Raw genomic sequence first — 23,690 nt, 5'->3', positions numbered from 1 at the left:
CACCAAATTACCCAATTAGATGGCCAAAGGAATCCTGCTCTTTGATGGTGAATGATGATGATGATGATGATGATATATATTCAATCAGGAAACACCGTACACGTGACCCATGGATCGACCGTAGGCACTTGGGATCAATACTTGGATGATGAATCACGTGATTACGTTTCGTGGAGCGTTTATTATATTATATCATCATATTAGGTGAACTGCCAAGCAAGCACCTTCTGTCAACAAACCGCATCAGTTCAGTCGGGCAATTGTAAATTTTTAGTTGGAGGAGGAGCAAAATTTGAATGAAAACAATCGGAAAAAACAAAACAAAATTGCTAGTAAAAAGAAAAAAAAAAAAAAAGTGAACATTTTTCTCTCTCTCTAAATGGCAACTTTTAAAGGGAGTCGGTCCCCGACGTTATAGGTTATTGGTCAGAGAAAACGAGACAGCCCATAATATTAGAGGAGGATCCACCGACACTGGTATTCATGGATTGGGCTAAGTGGCCGCGGATTCAAGAACAGTCCAGGCTCCAGGTGAGCCCAACTATTCCCATGTGAGTGAAAACGCAATGGACTGTGAATGCGGTACCATGTGCTTGAGATGTTGCACCATCGGTGTCCCTGCTATTTTAAATTTTTCCCATCCCCTCTCACGACGGAAATCTTTACTTGGGAGCGTCGAAACCGAGCTGTCTACTTTCCTCTTTGGATGATTCCCGCAAATCAGCAACGAGTCAACTGTAATTCTACTCACTCAGATTGAGCTGAGTTGGCTGTAGTCCGATCGCTCTTCGATTGATTAATCGCTAAGAAAAAAAAAATAGTTAAACAAGTAAAAAAAAAAAAAAAGAAGAAAATGCAGACTAAGGTCTCAAATGCTAATCGGCATTCCGGAATAGTGATTCGATCTCGGACTTCAACGATGATGTTATCCATGTTCGCCACCTTAGCTTCCTTTTACGTTGCCGGCAGGTGAGTTTCATTTTACCACGATTCAAATTCTTCACTGAATTAATGTGATTTTTCTTCGGTTACATTATATAATTTTTGTCTTTTTTCCCTGTATTTTAGTGTTTGTCGTTAATAATCAGAGGCAAATTTGGATATTAGCGTCAGTTGTGAGCAACAAAAAATGACCAAGTATGAGTGGATCGTAGCGGATCCTAGGAAATTGTTGTTTAGCTGAGATGATCGCGGAGCAACTGCATTTCGATGTTACGTTGTATAAATATTTGTTCACAAAAACACCTTCTTTAAAGAGTGTACATGATTTCTTTTTATTTATTTATTTGTTGTCATTAAATCGTGGATACAGATTATGGCAGGATGCGGAAGAGAGGGTTCTCTTGACAAAGGAGCTTGATAGAATTACTGGGCAGGTACTTAATCTTTTGTTGATGATGAAATTTGCTCCATGAATTGCTCGAATTGTTTAATGGATGGTATGGCCTGTCATTTATTGTTGGAACTACCCTTTTCGGTAAGCTGTCATGACAATGCCGATCCGCTGGTGTAAAAATCAAAATGAGAATATTTTTTGTTGGTTCAAATGTGCAAGTGGAGATCAAATGTGAATTGCTACTGACAGTTGCTTTTGCTGTCTAGGGACATTCAGCAATATCAGTGGACGATACTCTAAAAATTATTGCTTGCAGGTGAATAAGATGATTGTTGTGACATCATCTATGTCTACTATTACTTACAATTCTAATGAAAATATCCTGTGCTCAGGGAACAAAAGAAGAAATTGTCTGCACTGGAGATGGAACTGGTGGCAGCTAGACAGGAGGGATTCGTTTCCAGTCACTTGCCAGAGAAAAATAGTATTTCTAATAAAAGGCCTCTAGTAGTGATAGGAATACTTACAGGATTTAGTCACAAGAGCAAGAGAGATGCTATACGCAAGGCTTGGATGGGAGCTGGTATTTATTACAGATCCATCTTCGTTTATCTATGCAGTTTTAGTAGCTTTAGTTTCTGAGGCTCTTGTACCCATTTGGTTTTTGTGGATGGAAGTAGGGTTTAGTTCTGTCGGTATTAACAGTGCGGCGGCTTCATGGTCTTGTCTTGTCAATCATCTATTTCTAGAGTAGACCAAATGAATTCACGTATCAGATGGACCTGTTAAAAGATTTGGAAGAACAAAAGATCTAGATGATTTATTTGGCAGACTCTAAAATGCTATAGCCCTGATAAGAGGTTCTACTTTTGTATTCTCTGAAGGTTGCCTCCCTGTTAAAGGATTGGAATACAGAAAATTAGAAGCATAGACGTGATTATTGGTTTATAGCATCTTCATTTTGCACCTGCTAAGTATGCACTCTCTGAATTCAGCCCCCCCTCCCCCTTTCCCCCTTCTCTCACACATTCTGGGAGAGGAAAAAGACTGTCGTCTTGTCAAGATGCTCCAACCTGTCCAAGAAGGAAGATATCAGTGCCATGATTCATTACCCAAAGCTTAATTATATATGTGTGTTCCTGGATCCACTTAATCTTCATGTCACTCCATTGCAGGATCCATTATTGGAAAAATCCACTAACAAATCATATTACCAACATGGAATTATTTTGGTGGTCAGTTTTGTATAATTTCTTAGGTCAACTTCATAGACTCAAAGGGCTGACTTCATTGATGGTCAGATGTCAGTGTTTATACTCTTGATCCTGGATTCCTTCTAAAAGGATTTTCATGCATGCTTTTGTAATCTCATGTCTGAGATAATAAATGTTCTAAAATTTCAGTAATTATTTAAACCAAACAAAGTACTACCATTTTTTTTTCTTCTGATATAGCTTATGTGACATTTTATCATGTAAGGCTTTTATAATAATTTGCTTAAATGTTCGCATTTATAAGTTTTCTGTTATGTGGATTTTCAGTTGTAATTGTTTGTGTAATCCTACATGTTATACCTCTTTGCAGGCAAAGTGTTGAAAAAGATAGAGGATGAGAAGGGAATAATTGCACGTTTTGTTATTGGGAGGAGGTATCATTTCTTTTGTTTTGCCATTTTTCATTTCTTTTTCTTCAACTGTTCTCTCTTGGAAGTCATTCTAGTGGTGGCTGTGAGTCTGCGATTTGAATTATCTTGCAGTTCTAACCGTGGAGACAGCTTGGACAGAAGCATTGACAATGAAAATAAAGAGACCAATGATTTTCTCATTCTTGTATGTTACATCAACTCATTGATTCTTTTCAGAAATTACTTGTGCTTACATCTTGTTGTCCCTTTTTTTGGGTTTTTCGTAACAGTCAGTATACTATTTGGTTGATGCTTCTTGCGCATGCATCACTTATGAAAAAAAAATTTATTTTTTGTTTTTTTTTGGGGGGGGGGGAGAGGAAATGTTAGATACTGGTTAGATTGTGAATGGATAATGACATCTTTACTTTTATTTTTGGCAGGAAAACCATGTTGAGGCACTTGAAGAACAGCCAAACAAGACAAAATCATTTTTTGCTTATGCTGCAGAAAATTGGGATGCTGACTTCTTTGCAAAAATCAATGATGATGTCTATTTGAATATAGGTAATTATTAGACAAAACTGCAGGCAAAATTTTCTAACGTTCAGTAGATCTTACTTTAAATGTCGGCATACATAGTTTGTTGGGATGCTAAACTTCCATTACTTAAACATTGATGTGGCCTTTGAATTTTATTTATTCATCTTTTCTCCACCCTTTTCTTCATTTTGTCAACTTTTTTAGAAAGGTAGTGGTGGGAAGGCAGAAGTTGAAAAGGGAATGGGACAGTGTGGATCACACCCTCATTGTGAGACAAGATACTGTGATTCTAACCATTAGGCTATGTTCGTACTCAGGAATGCCTTACCTTTTGAATTCTATAATGGGGCTGAAATAATTTCAGATCAGGATTGTCGCTGTCAAATATAAAAGGCTTTTCCTACATTTGTGCTGCAGATGCATTAGGAAATACACTCGCTGGATATGTGGACAAGCCTCGTGTATATGTTGGGTGTATGAAGTCAGGCGAAGTATTTTCTGAACAGTGAGTGGGCCACAAATTTTGATTAGTGAAAAATGGTTTCGGAACTGAGTGGCTACAGATTTATTTATTTATTTATTTTTTTTTAACCGTGCTATGAGTCAGTAGTCATGGATTTGTCTTGATTGGAACTTTGGCAGGAGCCACAGGTGGTATGAACCAGATTGGTGGAAATTTGGAGATGGAAAAACGTAAGTTGTATCATTTATTATCTTGAATATTGCCAAAAAAATTAAATTACTGCTGATAATATCATTTCACTTCTCCAGAACTTGCTAGGTTAGAGAATTTATTAAACATCCTTTATAATGTGATTATATTCTGCTAGCTTGTCTACTTCCTGTCTCTATTGAGATGAAAGTCCATTTTCATTTTGGGAAATTCTCTGCTCCATAAATTTTGACAGTGACATAATGAATATGCACATTAAATAGAAGTCTGAGATCTTTTGCAAAATTTATGATGCCAATATCCTTTTCTTTCTGTAACGGAGATGAAAGCTTCACTAGTCTGTTCGTATTGAGGAAGCGATAAAATTTGTTTAAGTTTTTCACTGAACTTTGAGCTCAATTTCATGAATGATGCATCCTTTCTGGGTCGGAAATGTTTTGAATGTGGATACAGAAGAAAATAGTTGGGTGTGTGGGAGTTAGCGATGCACAGACAAATAGGATTGTTAGTTAACTCCGACTTCATATTCGCTGAAACGGAATGCTTATATGAAGAATCAAATCCTCTTCAACTTTCTATACCAAGCAGTGAAACTCGAGAGTTGTTAGTGTGCTTGGTTTATGCACATGTGCACAAGTGGCCTTACTAGTCATGTAATGGGTGTGGAAATAGTTTATGTACTTTTGCTAATTTTCTATATAAACAACATTTTACTTCTGTTTCCACCAGGTACTTTCGCCATGCATCAGGTGAAATGTTTGTTGTATCCAAGGCTTTGGCTAAGTTTATCTCAATAAATAGGTAAGCTCTTACGCTAAGTTGTCGATATCCAGAACAGCAATATCCAAATACTAAATACTAGTTCTTTGGCTGGTAGATCCATTCTTAGAGCCTATGCTCATGATGATGTTACTGTTGGTTCTTGGTTTATTGGCTCTGATGTCAAATATGTAGATGAGAGGAAGTTTTGCTGCTCATCTTGGTCAACAGGTCTGTGCGTGTGTACCCTAATATATTGAAATCGATAACTACAGTGTGATTTTTAGTCTTTCTTGCTACTGGGACCAGACTTGAATGCTGCTTGATTCTTGCAGGAGCCATATGCTCAGGAGTATGATGTGGATCTTAAGGAAAAACAAAAAGAAAGGAATAATAATGAAAAGGTCTGACATACTTGATGGATTTTGAGGCAGCCAGTTAGCTACCTGCATAGAAGGTCGGAACTGGAATATATAGTTCTTGTGGTTCATCATGGTAGAGGGTCTTGTAGAAGAAAGGAAACTGTCTTCGATACCGACGTCTTCATGCAACATTACCGTAGCTAGGTATAGAATATTAGGATCGTGCGAGTTGAAGACTGTTGGTATTCTGCTGGGGCAGTGCCAGTATCTGAATTCAGATAAAGAAAAGGTTAATCGGAAAATGATTAAGCAGTGAGATGAAGGTGGGAAGTATGATGCCTTTTTTCCGATCATCCTGCATTCGGGGTTCACGTTGACATAATCTTTGGGAGTCTCAAAGTTTTTTTTTCCCCCTCTGAATATAATTGGTTTGAGAGTTATGTAAAATTATAAGTATGACATTATTGTTTATTTATTCATTTTTCGTAATTATCATGTATGTACCAGCATTTGGAAAACCGGAATGCTGCTGATTGAGCACAAAGACATCATAGCAAAACCAGCCACCTCTTACCCAAAAAAAAAAAATAAATAAATAAAAACAAAGGGCTTTTTCTGTTACATTATTTAAATCAAAGAAAGAAGGTTAATAACTTTTAAATTTGCATCTCGCGACTGAAATATTCAGAATCATATAATAATTACTTAAAAGCCTCTCTATTCTTAATAAATAGCTGTCGAAGTTCTTTGACTTTCGACCCATTCAAGCGATGCGCTACTCGTTCACGGAGGGAGTAGATTTACCAAATTGCCACTCCCTTCTTTCTTAAATGGAAAGGAAGAGGAGCCGGGATTCGCATCGTTGTACCCGACAGCGCGTCGTCTCATCACAGAGAGGAACTTCTCCCGTAAAAATGTTGTAATTTTCCAGGCGGATTCTTAAACAACAACGTTGTAGTTCTAGGATGCTGCTACTGCTAGGTACTAATATCGCACGAGGTAAATACTGAATACTGGAGTAATAATTAGCCGGTAGTTAAGTTTGGTGGAAGAAATAGGAAAATATTATTGTTATGGATTACGATTTTAGGAACAGAAAGAACCCCCCGCCTTACGATTCTCAAATTCCGATGCACCGCCCCGCCACCGGGCCCTCCTCCACCCATCCGACGTACGGTAATCCCTCCCTCTACCCTAAGGTAGGCCAACTTCCTGGTGTCCCTGGTCGGAACCCCTCTTTTCATCATCCCACCCCGTCTCCGCCATCTGCCGCTCGTAAGTTCGCCGCTCAACCCCATTCCGGACTCATTGCGTGATTTTTGTTTCCCGAATTTCTGATTTGTTGCCTTCTTTTGTCTTGTGAATTCGGTTAATCCGCAGCTGGAATTGGGATTAGGGTTGCTTTGAAGCCTGAGTATCGGATTTCACCACCGGTATGATGTTCATATGCTGATATTGTAGGGTTCCTTATTTTTTTTTTTTTTAAATTTCTTTGTGTTTATTGTGGGAATGACTTAGATCGTGATAGCTTCCTTTTGCTGCATAATTTTCGAAGTTAAGAAAAATGATATTGGTCTTGCTGGGTGATCCATGAAATTCTTGTTTAGAGATGATATAGACTTCGCTTCCTCTAATGGTGCCTTTGATGATAATAATAATAATAATAATAATAATATCCATGGAATCCAGCATCTTCTCTTCGAAGAATTTCATTATTTTAACTGGCTGTGGAAGATTTTACTGATTGGAAAATGGATAAAACCTTTAGTTTGGCACTTCCCCCTGTCAAAATAAAATAAAATAAAATAAAAGGTTGAAAAAATCCTTGTGTTCGCGTATTTTACTGGCTCAGAGCTTCCATGAACTTAGTTCTACCAGTTAAAGCCTTTTTGTCAATTTATAGCTTTAGATATGTCCTTAAATTTTTAGAAGTCTGCAATGGGTTCGGAATTTATGATCTTCCTTATCCTTTTAAATTTTAGAACCCCATATTTATTTTGGGCTTTTCAGGACACTTATTGCATTTCGTCTTGAATTGCCCTGTGTATATGTAGTATTGTTGATCATTTTGTATTTTGTTAGCCTCATTTATCCCCTCAAATTGGAGACATTCCTCGAAGCAATTTCCTCTTTGATTTTGAATTTGAGAGGAAGGTTTTGGCTGAAGCAGAGAAAGAAAGCCAAAACTGGAGCAGGCTGGGGCTAGGAAATCTTCCATCTAAAACGCCAGAGGCAACATCTTCTCTGGTATGTTCTCTTTTGAGTTAATACTGTTTGATGAGCTGGTACTTGTACCTTTCATTCTTTGTGGTAGTCATGGCACGGCCCCTTATTATTACACCCTCCCTCCTCCCTTACTCCCTCCCCGTCTTGAGTGTATATATTAGCATTTGCTAGCTGTTTATACATGCGCTTGAACCCTCAGTGGGTTATCTTCCCATGTTTCCATGCAAAGGCCTTTGCTTCTTTGTTGGGTGAATGAGGCTCTTTTGGAAAATTTCAATTGCAGGGCTCCACACCAGACTCGGTAGTGAGCAAATATATTGCATCAGGTCTAAGCAGGGAGGCTGTGCATGTAGCAGTTGCAAATTATGGAGACAATCCAAGCAAGGTATCTTTTCCTCGACCATTTTAATTCTTTGGTTTCTTGCATATAGATGGATGTATGCTAATTTTACCTTCCAGCGCTTAAGTCTTCACTTTCTAGAGAAATGAGTCACTATTAGTGTTTTGGAGAGGCGACATTTTCTGGCCGATCCTGAGGTTTAATTTCCCTTATCTGCTGCTAGCATGATTTTTTTTTTTTATAAACTGTGACCCCATCGACATTAGCTATGGCTGAATAAGATTCTGTTGTTTCTTCAATATAAAGAAACAGCTTTTGTGATCTGCAGAGCAGTTTACAGTACGTTATTCAACTTGTTTCAGGTCAGGGAATTTGCCAACGGCTATGCCCTCTTGCGAGAAATGGGATTCTCATCAAATAATGTTGCAGAAGCTCTGCTCATGTATGACAATGACACAGACAAGGCATTGGCACACTTTCTTAACAGTTCATCCTAGTTGTGGTTGTGCTATACTTTGTTGGGTTGTCAAACATTTAGGTTGTTGAGGAAAGTGAAAAGAGAGATGTTTGGAATATACTATAAAATTCACTGTAAAGTAACAAAAAAATGAATTACTTGCCTCTGTATAATTCGCATTATAATTTATAAGTTTCTGAATTGCACTCACGGAAGACAAATTTTGTAATAGGCCCCTCATTGCCAAATTCCACTATTCTCCAGACCCTGGATGTGTAAAGGTTCTCCATCCAGATGTTGCTTGGATATTGCATGCCATCACATGTCATCAAGAACAAATATAGCACAGCATTCTTAGCAGCAACTCCCCAGCTTAAGTACGAAACTTGCTCAAATTAGAGTATCTAAAGGAGGCCAAAGCCGTTGGATAAGTCAAATACGTAAGAAGATATCTCATAATCTTTTGAACAAAATGATCAGAGAAGATTCAAGATTAGAGGGAAAGGTTTTAAACTCCTTAATTTAATACAGAAGGGTACGTTCTCTCTTAAGAGTGGGAGAGTACCTTGAACAAACGATGGTTACCTAATAAAGGACAAAACGTTGAATGCATACTCCAACAGGGTAGGATAGGCTGGTATGCATCTGATTATCCGAGATGTGTGATAGCTTCATTGCACGAGCAAAGATGAAACTAAATGGGAGGAATACTGAAGATTCTCGTATATTCATTATGTATCTCTATTTTTTGATAGCATATTTACTAAATTGATTTATGTTAAGCCAATAGTACAAATATTGAATCATAAGTCATAACAAACACGAAAAGACAATAAAAATTAAGAATATATCCAATAAAACGGTGCACTATGCAAGGACGCCAGATGGCGCATAGGGAAGCTACATTGCATAGATCATCTACATCAGTCTACAATAACAACTGCTGGTTTAACAACACGATTTTGTTAACCAAGAGTCACCTGAGAAGCAGGATCACAAACCAAAGATGTGGTCACCACCAAATATAGCAGCACTAAACTGTCTCGTGTTCAAGTCATTCCCATCCAATGCAGAACCAAACCTATCCAGCCACTGAGTGGGGCTAGGGTTCTCAGACTCCTCCACCCACTCAGAAGTCATATCTATGTCATCAAGTTGAATGGGATCTGCTTCCAAAGGCCTTGATGCAAGAGATCTAGATAGCTTGAGATTGTAATGTATATATACAAGGTCATTCAATGTTTCCTTATCAATTTTATTGCGCTTCTCCGAATGAAGTTGCTTGAATGTACTCCAGTTCCGCTCAAAAGTAAAAATGCTACAGACCTGGCTAAGTATTCGTATGGCAACCCGTTGCAACATGGGAGCAGCATCACCATACTGTTCCCACCAAATCCCTGCAGTGCATTGGCCATACATTTCTAATCAGATATATATCAAGGCGATCACTTTTTAAGTGAAAAGAGGAAAGTAGCTAAGCTTCTTCCAATGGCTGAATTGGAAGAAACTTGTGACATGGTGGTACACACAAACACGTCATTATTCCCCAGGTTCAGTATTTAGACCTCAGCTTTTTCCTGCAGTTTCTTTAAGACTCAGAGATAGTTATGGTCTGCAGAAGAGGTCTAAAGTTTGAAAATACCTTTCAGTTAAAAAAACAAAGGTGCAGTAATTTGCCGAAAGGGAAAAGATGAGTTTAGTATACACCAATTGGAAGTGCACTGACAAGTGACATAGAAACAGAAATTGAAACTAGTATAATGCCTTCTGTGTTTCAAATTTGGCTTCAGGGCTACCACTTTGGTTTTATAATTGATTCAAGATAAGACAGGTTCTACATCATATAACCGAAGCTCAATTTGAATATATCTAAATGCTGGAACTAATCATTTAAGTGGAGAAAGATATGAAGAAGGCTCCTACAAAATGGGCTCCAACAACAACCCCCCCCCCCCTCCTCTGCCTGCCTTGTTCAAGTAGTTCAATAGTTAAGGGGTGCAGTGAAGAAAGTTTTTGGGGAAGAGATCCTTGAGAGCAAAGATATTCCATCCTGCAAGACAGTTCTATTATTTGGCAAAATCAGTATAAAAACAACAAATATCAGTTCAGGAATGTACAAGAAGTATCTATTTGGCCAGTAAAGTGAAAACATTCAAGAAAAAATGGTGTTTTTCGCATCATTACTTTTGAGCAAGACAGGAGCTTTCAGTAGCTCCTGAAGAGCTCTCATGATCAATTGAAGTGACCAACATGCTTGGGATGCAAAAGGCCCTATGAAATTAGCACATGTTTATGAATTTCTCCTGACCAGTAAAATCATTCCGTAAGAAGCCAACTATTTTCTAATTTTTTCAACTTTTTTCTTTGGCCAGTCTTAGAAACTCTCTCTCCAAATTCCTAAGCACAAGTTGCTCCTATTTTGATAGAGATTGCAAGTATAAAACCCTATACTTGTACTACATGCCAACAAGATAAGTTCTTCACAAAGTAGTTTTGGGAATCTCAAATGTCTGATATGATCTACCCTGTTGAACTCAAAGATTAGATCTCTAACTTTGTATTATCTGCAATGTTATGGATGTTAATAAATAAAGATTCATTTGCTTCACTGCTGAGACGTTTTTGTCAATAAAAACAATGGAATGCCCTGGGAGATAAACAACCACTCAACTGCTGTGATATACGAGTGTACCAAAAAAGCAAGAGAAAAAAATTGCAAAGAAAATAAAAGCAACGATACCTGGTGTAACAGTATCAATTGCTTCCCTTGCGAGATTACAACCAAACATCCCAGATGCCCTGGTAAATAAAAGAATTTGATTGGTAATATCTCGTCTTAATTCTGGCGTGGGGAGTAATTTCTCCAAGACTCTGAAAAAATCTTCTTTTATAGAGCCAAGAAACTTGACCTCTGGATTATACTGGATGCTAGGATTCAAAAAAGCAGCAGCAGAATGTAAAGGTGAATGGAGGTTGTTCTGCCACTTCTTGTCAACTATATCTAGAAAAGTACTGCATTTAATCTCATCCATAATGTAGTAAGTTCTGATTGACTCTTTTGCTTTAGTCATCAATTCGTAAATGTACCCCACTGCAGGCTTCCCTCCAAAAACTTCCCTCATGACTTTCAAGAAGGGTTCAGAAACAGCAACACATTCCTCAACTGCCCTCCAGAAATCATTATCATCAAGAATGCCAACACAGGTTATGCTTTGAGACTTATTTGCAAAAGCTGAATTTGCAGAAAATTCAGGGCTATTGAACATATGTTTCAGTTTTGACCTCTGTTTCAGGATAGATTGCAAGGAGAGAAAGTCAGAAACAGGCTTTGTGATGCCAGACTTAATGATCCCCTGTCCTCCGGTGTACTTTTTCATAAGATCCAGAACAGACGAAGCGTTATATATAAACTTTGAGATAGCCTGTGCCTGCAAGATACATCTGTTAACCCAATCTACTTTGGAGAACTCCTCCAGGATTGAATTTAGACATTGCCAAGCACAAGGGGAAACAAATATACTCCCATAGTTCTGAAGAATATGGTTTACCAAACCAGTGCAATTAAGAGTATCATCCACAATAATCTGCACAACATTGTCTTGGCCAAAATCTTGAATTACAGAGTCAAATAAATCGGAAAGGCACTTGATATTCTTGTAATATGACGATGCATCTACTGATTTGTGGAAAAAAGTTTTAGAAGGTGAAGAGACTAAAAAATTAATCAAAGCTCTAGATTTGTTATCTGTCCATGTTTCAGCGATTACTGTACAACCTGTCATGGCCCATTCTTTCTCAATATCTTTAGATTCTAAGCTTAATTCAGACTTGATCCCATCTAACCAGATAGTCTTAAGAGAATCAGAGGATGGCCCTATGAACCCACTGCCACACTTTCCTATTGCATCAATCATTTGTTGATAAGATGAAGAACGAGCCACGCCAAAATCCAGTTTATTTTCAAAAAAGAATAAGGCGATACTTCTCTCTGCATTCTCTTCGTCACTAGCTGGGGAGGAACCTATGGGCATCACAGATGGAAAAACTTTCACCACTGGAGGAGGTGCTTCCAAAGTGATTGAACCTTTACCCATGGAAGTGCTGATAGGAGGTTTCGCTTCTGCTAGCTTCTGTTTCTTGGGAAGGGGAATTTCCTTTCCCTCTTCCTTTACCGCTATAATAGCTCTGACCCTGTCAGTAACATCATCCCTCACTTTGCCGCATGGATTTACACCTTTACTGGGAAGTCTAGACAGATGATGCTTTAATCTACTAATGCCACCATTCAGTACTCTAAGGCAGAACTTGCATCTCACTTTGTTTCCGTCTAACTTTTCGGCATACTCCCAGCAAACATCTTTTTCTCGAACCACTGCCACAGAAGAAAATTTGACAATTTGGTCCATGTATGTTACTAAGCAGGTGCACACATGCATTAATCACGGTACTACACACAAATCATCAGGAATTTTAGATATTAGGCCATTATGGAGTGACAACTCCATTAAAGCTTACAGAGTGGACAGGCAACAAAATTAGCAAGTAAAGCAGCAATCTTCAATCCCCTATTCGTGCAAAAAGAAAAAAAAAAATTCTGACACCATCAAGATTCGGCAATCAAATGCTTAACACGCAGGCATGAACTTTGAAGATCATATTCATGAAAAATGTGATAGAATTTTAAATTAGGAAAAGAGACAGCTTACTGATACAGAAGATGCTTTGCTCTGACCTCTCCTTACCTAAAGAAGCAACAATGAATTGAATGATATATGACAAGCGGGAAAAACAAATACAGACAAAGTTGGTAAACAAATTCATATAACAACCACCATATCCAGCTGAAGAAGGTATTATGAGAGACAACAATGCATTCAAAGCATCTCCGACCATGAGACAAAAATATTGCCACAAACAGCACAGAAATGCAGTATTAACTGAAGCAAAGCAGAGTAGCGTGTACATACGAAGTCACATTGACACAAATCATAAGTTATCATCAAAAAAATTAGATGAGTTCAACTTTGTAGAGAAGCTCATTGGACATGGATAAGCTAATGCCAAGAGACGCCTGTCATGGATCATCACCTACTACTTTGACAGACTACATTTTACACAAGGAAAAAAATTCACGGACGCATTGCATTTTACAAAAAAGTGTCATGGTTATCAACATCGAGCTAGATTTTGCACACGTCATCATATAGTATTACGAATTTCAGTTGTACCACGAATTTTACTTTTCATCAGCAGTCTCAGCTTTGGTCCATGAACAGACATCATTAGTATTTTAAGACAACAAAATGTATCGAATTAGAACAGTGATATTCGTCTTGTTCATCTGCGGCAATTTCGTCCAATCAAATTGAGCACATAATATTTCAGCTAACAAGTTATTTTGTTACATATTAAGATTCCTTATCAATCAAGATGCAACGCAAAAAACAGCAGCTTTCTATTTCACATCTTTCTCCTCCGCATTAACAGAACGTAAAAAAGCCAAAAATTTCCAGTAATATGCTCATCTCATGTTCGCTTTTTAGCTTCGAATAATAAAAGCACGAGATTTCTCTGCAAAATGGGAAGCTTTCTGCGTTTTCTCTCTAAACCAGGTAGAGCTTTATTCAGATAAAGATCCAGAAGAAAAAGAAAACATAAAGAAAGAGAAAATAGCGAGATAGACGCAGATATGGGAATGGAACTTACGTGGAGAGAGAAGATTTCATCGAGTCCTAATCTCTTATCGGTGGAGAGAAAAGCGGATTTTGCAGAGTTTAGAGATCTTTTTTGGTATATCGCGATATTTTGAAATCTGTAACTAGGGCTTTTCTTCTTGTATTTTGGGTATTTTAACTTCTCTTTTTATGAATGGGTTTAAATAGCAGACGATATCTCGCGGTGGTCTTATTTTATTCGCCCAGACGCAGTAATAAAGTATGGGGAAAAAGGCGCAGTAATACGGAATGGAATAAAAAAAGGTGGTAGGGGAAGCTTGTCTCTTCTAATATCAGAGCCAGGTTTCGATCCTGGGACCTGTGGGTTATGGGCCCACCACGCTTCCGCTGCGCCACTCTGATTATTAATCGAGTTATCCTGATTTTTAATAATAGAAGACCTGGAAAAGGGAGATAGCGAGCCTCCGGCTGTTTTGAGCAGTGCAATCTGACTTCTGAATCATATTAACAAATTAATTATCTATTTGTCGGTGATTGAGACGTTCGAAAAACAAAACGAGAATTAAACCAGTTACTTGTACGTTGCTACCTGCTACCTTTTCTGTGAAAAGCATTTTCTTTCGATGGTATAATTTTTGTGATTGACAATGTTCTTAATCTCCAGTTGTAAAATTTGGAACAAAAGAAAATCCAAGGAAACTGCTATTGTAATGATCCAAAGAATTGATAATATACAAACTAATTTTGGCCGCTCATAAAGTCAAAGCTAAGCCAAGGACCAAGACTTTAGGAGTAGCCGCCCAAATGGCTGTGGATCTTGCAATAGATTAAATAGATTTCAGGTCTGCTTATTATTTAATTTGTATCTTGACTGTTATGAAATTTGACAGCCGTAGCATTTAGTTTATTTTGATTTAAAATGTGTTAATTTTAAAGTTAAGCTTGATTTTAAAGCAGCTTTGCTTTTGCTTGTCAATAAATTAAAGACAGATATTTTCCCCCCAAATCTCCACTTCTAACCCGCTTCAAGCAAACAAGAACCAATGCCACCCAATTTATAATTATGAATTAATCTTCTATACACTAACAGTGTATACACTTTTACTATTGGATGGATGACACATAATGTAAAATTTTATACATATGTCGTGTATCTAACCGTAATAGCATATACACTGTCAGTACACGTATGATTTACTCTATAATTATTGTTCGAAAATATTTTGATTTCCACACGTCATATAAGTTTCATGGTACAACACTAAAGTTGTAAGTTTCATGGTACAATACAATTGAGTTAACAAGAGGAAGTTGGAGAACAAGGAAAACTTAAAACGGCGACTGGACTTTGGTGCAGTACAAGTTACATAATAATGGGAGGATTCGAACTTCTCCCGGGAATGATATACTGGCAGCATTTAGAGTTTTTAATAGTAAATCGAATTGTTTGCAAATATATTTGTGCCAAGTTGTTCGAGTTTGAAGAAAACTTGATCAAATAATGAACGAATCGAACTCGAATACCAATATTATACTTGATTAATAATCGAACCGAACACGAATTTGATCCCGAATTATTTGAATAGTTCATAGACACATATATAATTATAAAGAATAGATAAATGCATTTAATTTTATTAAACATATATTGTAAATTTCTCAAAAAGTAATTATAAATAAAAATAATATTATTTATTTTTTAAAGCAAAAAATACAATAAACTTATTCTAGATCATGTATTTTTTAAAGATATTATTAAATCATTTTCAAACTCAGGTTCGAGCTAAAGTTTGAACTGGGATTCGGCTAATTTATTTTAACGAGTCGATCTCGAATTTAAACTCAAATATTCATATAAATTATTGAGTTGAATTCGAACATTGGGCTTGTTTGGAAGCTAGTTTTTTGGGCAAGTTTTTTACCTACAAGTTTTTTAACAACTTTTGCTACAGGAATCTCAAAAAACTTCTCAAAGTTTTTTACCTACACACTTCAAAATACACAAAACACACACAAATTCATCCACCATCCCAACCCAATACACAGAACACACATAAAAAAAATTCCCTTCCCTTTGGCTTTCTTCTTCCTCCACTATCCCAACCCGTCCACCACCTCCATCGCCGACCACCACCACCTCCGGCGCCATTTCCTTTTTTTGTTGCCTTTCTCCCTCTCCCTGCCATCCTCCCCCTTTATCCAGTTTGATTGCCTTCCTCTTTTTTTTTTTTCCTCCCCCGCAACCCTCCCTTTCCGCGACCAGATCTGGTCCCGTGACCAGATCGCAAAAGTGGAGGGGATGGGGGGCTGCGATCTGGTCGCGCGACCAGATCGCAGCTAAGGGAGGGCGATGGGGCTGCTGAGGGTGACGGGGATGGGTGAGGGGAGGAGAAAAAGGGGTGGCAGACAGAGGGGGTTGGCGGGGCAGAGGGAGAAGAGGGGCGGCGGGGGAGAGGGGAGGGGAAGGGGTGACGGGCAGAAGAGACGGGAGAGGAAAAAGGGTGGCGGGTGGCGGGGAGAGGGGAGGAAAAGGGGTGGCTGGTAGAGGGGGGTGGCGGGGGAGGGTGAAGAGGAGTGGCAGGGGAAGGAAGGGAAAGGGGAGAGGGAGGGTGACGGTAGAGGGAGGGGGAGGGGTAGGGGGTGTTGCGTTGCTGCTGGGAGGGGGCTGGTAACGGGGAAGGGGGAGAGGGAAGGAAGAAGAAAGGAAAGAAAAGAAAAAGAAAAGAAAGAAAAAGAAAAAAAAAAGAAAAGAGAAAGAGAAAAAGAAAGAAAAAAAGAAAAAAAAAAGTTTTTCTCCTTAAAAACTTTTACAAAATTTTTCATATTACAAAAAAAAATTTCATCTTACAAAAAATTCTATACAAATTTTTTTAAAACTTATACAGTATACTACAGTAAAATTTTAGACAAACTCCTAAAAAACTCAGGTTCCAAACAGGCCCATTTGAACCAGTTTATACACTAAACAAAGCAAACCTGAACAAGAAGTATGCACTCTCATTCAGCGTGTTAAAAGTTAAAACTTTAGGCAGCAACTAGCAATAATTGTCCTTGTGTTAAATTTAGAGAGAGAGAGAGAGAGAGAAAAGGGTCGTTATGTCGGGTACCGATCAGCTCCGCCTTGGTAGGCTCTAATTTAATGCACCGGACGCCGGACGGTGAGTGTCAAACTGTCCACGCCAGCAGAATGAGTCCCAAGTCGAACTTTACAGTTTGGCATTGTCCATATAATGGAGTGTGGCCAAAAAAGACACTATTCCCCATCAAGGCTAAGGTTAGCTACTTTTAAGTTTTAACCATGGCTTAGTCGTACCAAGATCTTCTATGATGATTAGTGCAAGTGATGCTTCCCTTCCCGAGTTTCCTTTATCAGCATTTTTTGTCCCCATTCTTCCACCACCGAAAAAATAATGATAATAAAAATAAAATAAATTAAAGAGACGCATTTCTTTAAGGATTAATTTTATATACATTGTCATTATATATATTATTACCATTATATATACATGATACATGTGTAAAATTTAAATTAAAATTTAAAATTTATTCATGTGTCATCCATCCAACCATAATAATATACATTAATAATGTATATAAAATTTAATCTTTCTTCAATCGCATATGATGTGTTGCACGTAACACTGTATCATTTGCTCCACACAGGGAGTCGACGCTGGGACAAGTAAGGGAAAATAGGAGCTCAAAAAATTATATCCATTATATTCAAGTATAACCATCTTATCTTACTCTCTAAAAGTTGAAATAATATATTTTATGGCCTAATTGATTACTATATACAATACTCTTTAATAAAAAAGAAGTAAATCTTATTTACTAATAGTGTATACTCTATTATAATTTGATCGCTCGTAACATATGTGTAAAAATTAAATTTCAAACTTAAATTTTAGATAATTATTATTCATTCAATACACAATGTTAACATAAAAAAGATTAATTCTAAAACAAAACCCCTTTTATGGAATTAGGTAAAGAGTAGAAAGAAAGAGGACATTTCATCACGCGCAGAAATTGGCGTGTAACAAATGACCCTCGTCGCTTGCGTCTCTCTAAATCCTTCTTCATTTTCTGCCTTACCCTTATTAGTTACAGAGAAGCAGCACTAGGCAGAAGATCATAATATAAAACCACCATAGATGTATAGTTTACCTAATAAAGTTTACTTCCCCATGTTTGTCTTCCATTGACCACTCCAAAGTCCAACCCCCAATCAATTAGTGATGTGATTACTTTTTAGAACGCAGCTGAAAAGGTCGAGCTTTCGTCCCCACCGCCCAGCACCCAGCCACCACCATCCAGCCGCAATCCCATATTATCACAATTTTCAACGCTGGTAAACTTCTCCTCATATGCACTAAAGAGAATTGCAATTTCGAATCTAAAATATTTGGGGGTATAATTGCTTCTAATCTTTAAAGTTTAAACGAAAGCAAGTTCTAAATGTTTTAATTTTTTAAAGCATATTTAGTCCTAATAACTGATTTTTACTAATTATATATCGAATCAAGGTACGGGCCGTCAACTATTTTTTTAAAAGAAATTGATAAAGTATTAATAGCCAGAATCTGTAATAAAAGAGAACTAATTATTCACATTTTGATCACATGAGCAATCAATTTATAATTCATTTTTTTTTTTGGTGAAGCGAATTTCTGTAATCTGAGCTAAAGAATATATACTAATGTGATCATCACGTGAGTAATTAGTCTTTTTTTTAAACTAAAAATTATAGTATATTTTAAAAAAAATGAATTACTAGCACATGACCAACTGATAGCAATAATTGGTAAAAATTAATCAATGAGACTATATATTTTAAAAAATTACTAAAACATTTAAAATTATATTTACTTTCGTTCAAATTTTAAGAATTAAACGTGCTCGTGTTCTAAACATTTAATACCAAAATTGAAATTGTCCGTGTATAGTATTTATTACTCCTGCTACTTTAGAATACTTGATAAATCTAAATTTGATTTTTTCAAAAAAAAAAAAAGAAACCTATCTAAATTTGATGCTGTATATGTACGTGATCTCAGTTGCAGCGGTAACTTGGGCGCTCCTTTCTTCTCGAAACGCACGTTGTTTGGTTTTGTCAGCACATGCAAGTTCCACCCTTTTCGCCCCCTCCCACTAAAAACCCATCCCACGAATAATTAACTTTTAAAATTTCCCCCATCTTTCTTTCCTAAGCAACTGAGCTAAGTCACCACACTTTCAGGGTCATTCATTGCTCATTTTTGGGTGTGTTTCTGCACTCGTCCAATCATTTTCGCTTCCGCGAGCATTTACTCTTCACGTTCCATCTTTTCCTCTCTCTTCAGTCCCCATCGCTGGGCTGCTGGGCAGCTGGGGTTCTCCCTCATTTTTGCTCTCTGCAATCTCAAAAATTCTGGTCAGTTCATCCCTTTCTTCTTAGAGATTATCATTTTTGTCTTGTTTGATTAGTGTCAATTTGTTGATTGCGTGTTAAGTCAGAAAAGGACAGGAAGAATCAACAACCTCTTTATACCCGACTGTTTCACATATTCTTTGTAATTTTTTTCTTGATCAGACGTAATTGTACGACTATCTGTTATTTTTGAGTAGTTGACCAAAATGCTCCCGTGTGTCCATACGTTAATGTTAATAGCGTGTGTAGTCAGTAGTGTGTTTTCTTCATGTTTTATTAGTGGTATTAAGCAACGGCTATGATAATTATTTTCGCAGAACTGATTTTCTTTTATTGTCTGTAAAAAGTAAGTACTACACTTAAAATCGGGGCAATATTCCCTGATTTTGCTACCTTTTGCTTTTCGAATTCCTGTATGCAGTGATGGAGAACGAGTAAAACATTCTTTGCTTGAGCCCTTCAATTTTGAGCTTAGGAGGGAGGAAGGAAGAAAGATGGGCATCAAGTTCATTTTCTTGGCGATTTTCTTGAGTGGGGCTCTGGTTTCGCTGGCCAGAAGCGAGCCCAGTGAAGATAAGCAAGCTCTCCTTGATTTCGCGAATAACATGTACCATTCACGGCCTTTGAATTGGGATGTGAGGACTTCTGCTTGCAATTTGTGGACTGGGGTCACATGTAATCATGATAAGTCGAGAATTATAGCCGTTAGATTGCCCGGATTCGGTTTTCGGGGCTCTGTTCCTTCCAATACTCTGGCCCGCTTATCGGCGCTTCAGATCTTGAGTCTGAGATCAAATGGTTTTAGTGGGCCTTTTCCTTCCGATCTTTCCAAGCTTGGCAACTTGACCTCGTTATATCTTCAGTTCAACAAGTTTCAAGGTCCACTCCCCCAGAATTTTTCGGTTTGGGAAAATCTTTCCGTTATTAATCTCTCGGATAATGCTTTTAACGGTAGCATCCCGGCCTCCATTTCCAATTTGACTCATCTGACCGCTTTAAATCTTTCTAACAATTCATTCTCGCGTGAAATCCCTGATCTCAATGTTCCGAGTCTCCAGCTTCTGGATCTTTCCAACAATAATCTCACTGGAAATGTGCCTCATTCCCTTACTAGATTCCCTAATTCTGCTTTTTCTGGTAATCAACTTGCACCTGAAGTTTCATCACCGCCAGTTGTTCCTCCCAACGAGAAGCCAGAGAAGAAGTCCTCTAGAATTAGCGAACCTGCTGTTCTGGGAATTATAATTGGAGGTTCTTCTCTGGGGTTTGTGCTAATTGCTGTTCTGCTGATTATTTGCTATTCTAACAAGGAAGCGAAGCCTAAGACACCAAAGAAGCCAAAGAAAGAAGTGTCACTTAAGAAAGAAAAGAAAACCATCTCAGCAAGTCAGGATGGAGATGGCAGGCTAGTATTCTTCGAGAATTGTAATCTTGCCTTTGACCTTGAAGATTTGTTGAGGGCTTCAGCTGAGGTGCTTGGGAAGGGATCATTTGGTACCACCTATAAAGCTGCATTGGAGGATGGAACAACAGTTGCTGTGAAGAGATTGAAGGAAGTCAGTGTTGGGAAACGAGAGTTTGAGCTCCAGATGGAGGCTGTTGGAAACGTAAGACATGATAATGTTGCTCAATTGAGGGCATATTACTATTCCAAGGATGAGAAGCTCATGGTGTATGATTATTACGCTCAAGGGAGCGTGTCTGCGTTGCTGCACGGTATGTCAAACACTACTCTTGTGTTTCTGCTTGTATATATTGATTAGAACGAATTGTTTTAAGATGCTTTTCCCCCTAAATATTACAATTGTGTTGGTCTCTACATTACTTCATGTCAGGCATTTTACTCTAAGCAGCTTTTCCTTAACATTGAGTTGATCTTAAAGGAATGCCCTATTGAAATTAATCACGAGTATTGGAATTGGGTATGATATAATAGAGCTGACTACTTTACCGGTTCCAGAGTTGAAGAGTTTATCTTACAGACATTAATAGTAGTTGATGTCAATATGCTCCTGTATGTGCTACAGATTTAGGAATCCAAATGTAACCTAGTTTCGATTATAACTGAAGGTTAGAAAATTGGTTACGTTCTGTCAGAAATGAAGTAGATAAGTAACTGCTACTTTTTCTTTTAAGAATGTAAAGAACGCTTCTGTATATGATGATCTCATATAAATTTGCTTTTGCCGTCAGGACTGAATAGATTTATTTCAGTTACTCACCGGTTCATATATAAATTATTGCTGATTCATGCTAAAAAGTTGAGATCTATTTTTTCTGGAGTTGTGTTTGTCTGCAGAAACAATGGGAGGACGTATTGGTATGCTGGAGACTACTTGTTTGTCTGATAACATTTGTGTTGTTTTTGGCATTTTTTCAGCAAAAATGGGTGAGAAGCGGATTCCTTTGGATTGGGAATCCCGTATTAGGATTGCAATTGGGGCAGCGAGAGGTATTACTCATATACACTCGGAATGCGGTGGGAAACTTGTTCACGGAAACATAAAAGCTTCGAACATTTTCCTCAACTCCCAACAATATGGTTGTGTGTCTGATCTTGGCTTGGCAACACTAATCACTCCAATAGCCCCACCAGTCATGCGGACTGCAGGGTACCGTGCTCCGGAAGTGACAGACTCCCGGAAAGTCTCTCAAGCATCCGACGTCTTCAGCTTTGGGGTGTTGCTGCTTGAACTTCTCACAGGAAAATCCCCTATACATGCTACTGGTGGCGATGAAGTTATCCACTTGGTCAGATGGGTTAATTCTGTTGTTCGCGAGGAGTGGACTGCTGAAGTTTTTGATGTAGAGCTTTTGAGGTTTCCTAATATAGAGGAGGAGATGGTGGAGATGTTACGAATAGGGATGACATGTGTGGCAAGAATGCCGGAGCAGAGACCAAAAATGAGTGATGTACTGAAGATGGTAGAGGATATGAGAAGAGTCAATACAGGAAATCCGCCATCTACTGAAACGAGGACGGAAGAATCAACTCCCGCCGCCCTCACACCGATTGCTGCGGATATAGCTTCGACTTCTGGTCAACAATAGTGTACCATTCTTACTTCAATTAAAGGAGTAAATATGCTGGAATTAATTTTTCTCCCATTGCTCAACTATTGAGTTTTAGTCGCATTGTTTGGTAGTACGTCCTTGTATCTTCTTTTGCTCGTCCAAGAATGCCTGCCATGTAAAATGAGGTTGGACAACTACTTAGTATTTCGTTGTTCTTGACTGCTATTTGCATGAAGATGCTGGATCACGTCTCTCTCTCTCTCTCTCTCAAATATTGTACAAATGAGGTTAATTTTTCCTAGCACTCCCAAGCAAAACATAGAATATGAAAAGGAAGATCATAAGTTGAGATACCATGTAAAAAAGAAGGCAATTACTTGGTTACTTTCGAACATCAAGTTACAACCATCTATAAGCAGCCACAAGCCACATCTATGGTTCACTGCTCCTTCAAAATGTCAAGGCATATCTGTGCTCCCGACTGTACCTGGCAATTGGGAGGGTTAGATTGGATTTTTATTTAAATGGGTTACCCCCAACTCGTCTAATTTTAGATTGGATTAATTTTGGGTTGGGTTATATTGGGTCATCTCAAACTCATGACTCAAATATGAACAAATATATTAATTAATAGATTTTGATACATAAACTTTCTTAAATATATTTTCACATAAAAACAACTTTTTCACACACATAAACACATTTTTACATAAATAGACATATTTTCACACACTAAAACACTCACAAATACAAATGCACACTTAAGAAGTGGGATATATTGGCGTGCTAGTATAACAAGAAGTGGGAAAGGCACACATATGATATGGTATCCAAGAAGTGGGAAAGGCACACATATGATATGGTATCTGCAAACTTTCTCGGATTGTTATTTTTTCCCAAAAAATTTATAATGTTTTATTGAATGCATTTTTTAATTATTTTGTTATTATATATATATTAAATTATTACAGTATGTTTTTTTATAAAATTTTCAAAAAATAACAATCCAGATGGGCTTATATTTGATTGCATGACAAAAGAAGAAGTGGCGAAAAATATTATGGAAGTAAAAGGAGTGGAATGCTCTGAATATAGGAAAATAATAAAACGTCGACGCATGCAAGTAAGTATTATAGCTAAGTAGCTCATATAATTTTGTTAAGTATCCATACATGGAGGCCCTGCTTTGGTTCATGTCTCATGTTGTTTCATGAACAATGAAATGTTTCTGTATCCCATATCCCATCTCTTGTAATTTGTTTATTTG

General features: G+C 37.7%; 4 protein-coding genes across 10 annotated transcripts; 3 read left to right on the top strand and 1 right to left on the bottom strand.

Moving 5' to 3' along the window:
- Positions 1-522: 522 nt before the first annotated feature.
- Positions 523-6,360, top strand: LOC113729970 (hydroxyproline O-galactosyltransferase HPGT1). Of its 3 annotated transcripts, XM_072078043.1 has the most exons (13): positions 523-969; positions 1,069-1,219; positions 1,313-1,376; positions 1,603-1,652; positions 1,729-1,919; positions 2,921-2,984; positions 3,093-3,165; positions 3,404-3,527; positions 3,921-4,008; positions 4,146-4,196; positions 4,906-4,977; positions 5,054-5,166; positions 5,271-6,360. In XM_072078043.1, exons 2-13 carry the CDS (start codon positions 1,185-1,187, stop codon positions 5,291-5,293), a joined length of 948 nt encoding a protein of 315 aa, XP_071934144.1. In that variant the 5' UTR covers positions 523-969; positions 1,069-1,184; the 3' UTR covers positions 5,294-6,360. The 3 variants fall into 3 exon arrangements, with proteins under 3 accessions (XP_071934144.1, XP_071934145.1, XP_027110152.1); XM_072078044.1 differs by lacking the exon at positions 1,069-1,219 and having other exon boundaries at positions 541-969; positions 5,131-5,166; XM_027254351.2 differs by lacking the exon at positions 1,069-1,219 and having other exon boundaries at positions 545-969.
- On the top strand, positions 6,064-8,530 carry LOC113729969 (uncharacterized). 2 transcript variants are annotated; one of them, XM_027254348.2, is made up of 6 exons: positions 6,079-6,296; positions 6,388-6,572; positions 6,678-6,730; positions 7,380-7,544; positions 7,807-7,908; positions 8,226-8,530. In XM_027254348.2, the coding sequence occupies exons 2-6, from the start codon at positions 6,428-6,430 to the stop codon at positions 8,358-8,360; spliced, it is 600 nt and encodes a 199-aa protein (XP_027110149.2). In that variant the 5' UTR covers positions 6,079-6,296; positions 6,388-6,427; the 3' UTR covers positions 8,361-8,530. The 2 variants fall into 2 exon arrangements, with proteins under 2 accessions (XP_027110148.2, XP_027110149.2); XM_027254347.2 differs by having other exon boundaries at positions 6,064-6,572.
- A 608-nt stretch (positions 8,531-9,138) lies between these two features.
- On the bottom strand, positions 9,139-14,185 carry LOC113729968 (uncharacterized). Of its 4 annotated transcripts, XM_027254346.2 has the most exons (4): positions 14,027-14,185; positions 13,027-13,062; positions 11,061-12,692; positions 9,139-9,717 (listed from the first exon to the last, which is right to left on the bottom strand). In XM_027254346.2, coding segments are annotated over exons 2-4 (2,037 nt in total). In that variant the 5' UTR covers positions 13,028-13,062; positions 14,027-14,185; the 3' UTR covers positions 9,139-9,313. The 4 variants fall into 4 exon arrangements, with proteins under 4 accessions (XP_027110147.1, XP_027110143.1, XP_071934142.1 ...); XM_027254342.2 differs by lacking the exon at positions 14,027-14,185 and having other exon boundaries at positions 13,027-14,020; XM_072078041.1 differs by lacking the exons at positions 9,139-9,717; positions 14,027-14,185 and adding an exon at positions 9,993-10,383 and having other exon boundaries at positions 13,027-14,020.
- Positions 14,186-19,216: 5,031 nt separating this feature from the next.
- LOC113729967 (probable inactive receptor kinase At4g23740) lies at positions 19,217-22,676 on the top strand. Its single transcript, XM_072078040.1, has 3 exons — positions 19,217-19,411; positions 19,830-21,124; positions 21,789-22,676. The coding sequence occupies exons 2-3, from the start codon at positions 19,903-19,905 to the stop codon at positions 22,457-22,459; spliced, it is 1,893 nt and encodes a 630-aa protein (XP_071934141.1). The 5' UTR covers positions 19,217-19,411; positions 19,830-19,902; the 3' UTR covers positions 22,460-22,676.
- Positions 22,677-23,690: the final 1,014 nt, after the last annotated feature.

The sequence above is a fragment of the Coffea arabica genome, chromosome 2e (genome assembly GCF_036785885.1).
Source record: "Coffea arabica cultivar ET-39 chromosome 2e, Coffea Arabica ET-39 HiFi, whole genome shotgun sequence".
Classification (NCBI taxonomy): Eukaryota; Viridiplantae; Streptophyta; class Magnoliopsida; order Gentianales; family Rubiaceae; genus Coffea; species Coffea arabica.
Note: the sequence above shows the minus strand (reverse complement) of the source record. Positions and strands in the feature narration are given on the sequence as shown.

Excerpts from the sequence above, each read along its gene's own strand:
- LOC113729969 (XM_027254347.2), top strand. The coding sequence starts at position 6,371 with ATGGATTACGATTTTAGGAACAGAAAGAACCCCCCGCCTTACGATTCT. Across the intron at positions 6,573-6,677 it reads GTCTCCGCCATCTGCCGCTC|CTGGAATTGGGATTAGGGTT; the intron begins GTAAGTTCGCCG and ends GTTAATCCGCAG. Across the intron at positions 7,909-8,225 it reads ATGGAGACAATCCAAGCAAG|GTCAGGGAATTTGCCAACGG; the intron begins GTATCTTTTCCT and ends AACTTGTTTCAG.
- LOC113729970 (XM_027254351.2), top strand. The coding sequence starts at position 854 with ATGCAGACTAAGGTCTCAAATGCTAATCGGCATTCCGGAATAGTGATT. Across the intron at positions 1,653-1,728 it reads CTAAAAATTATTGCTTGCAG|GGAACAAAAGAAGAAATTGT; the intron begins GTGAATAAGATG and ends TCCTGTGCTCAG. Across the intron at positions 1,920-2,920 it reads CAAGGCTTGGATGGGAGCTG|GCAAAGTGTTGAAAAAGATA; the intron begins GTATTTATTACA and ends ACCTCTTTGCAG.
- LOC113729967 (XM_072078040.1), top strand. The coding sequence starts at position 19,903 with ATGGGCATCAAGTTCATTTTCTTGGCGATTTTCTTGAGTGGGGCTCTG. Across the intron at positions 21,125-21,788 it reads CGTGTCTGCGTTGCTGCACG|CAAAAATGGGTGAGAAGCGG; the intron begins GTATGTCAAACA and ends GCATTTTTTCAG.
- LOC113729968 (XM_027254342.2), bottom strand. The coding sequence starts at position 13,285 with ATGTACACGCTACTCTGCTTTGCTTCAGTTAATACTGCATTTCTGTGC. Across the intron at positions 12,693-13,026 it reads GCAAAGCATCTTCTGTATCA|TGGTTCGAGAAAAAGATGTT; the intron begins GTAAGCTGTCTC and ends CTTCTGTGGCAG. Across the intron at positions 9,718-11,060 it reads AATTGATACTGTTACACCAG|GGATTTGGTGGGAACAGTAT; the intron begins GTATCGTTGCTT and ends AATGCACTGCAG.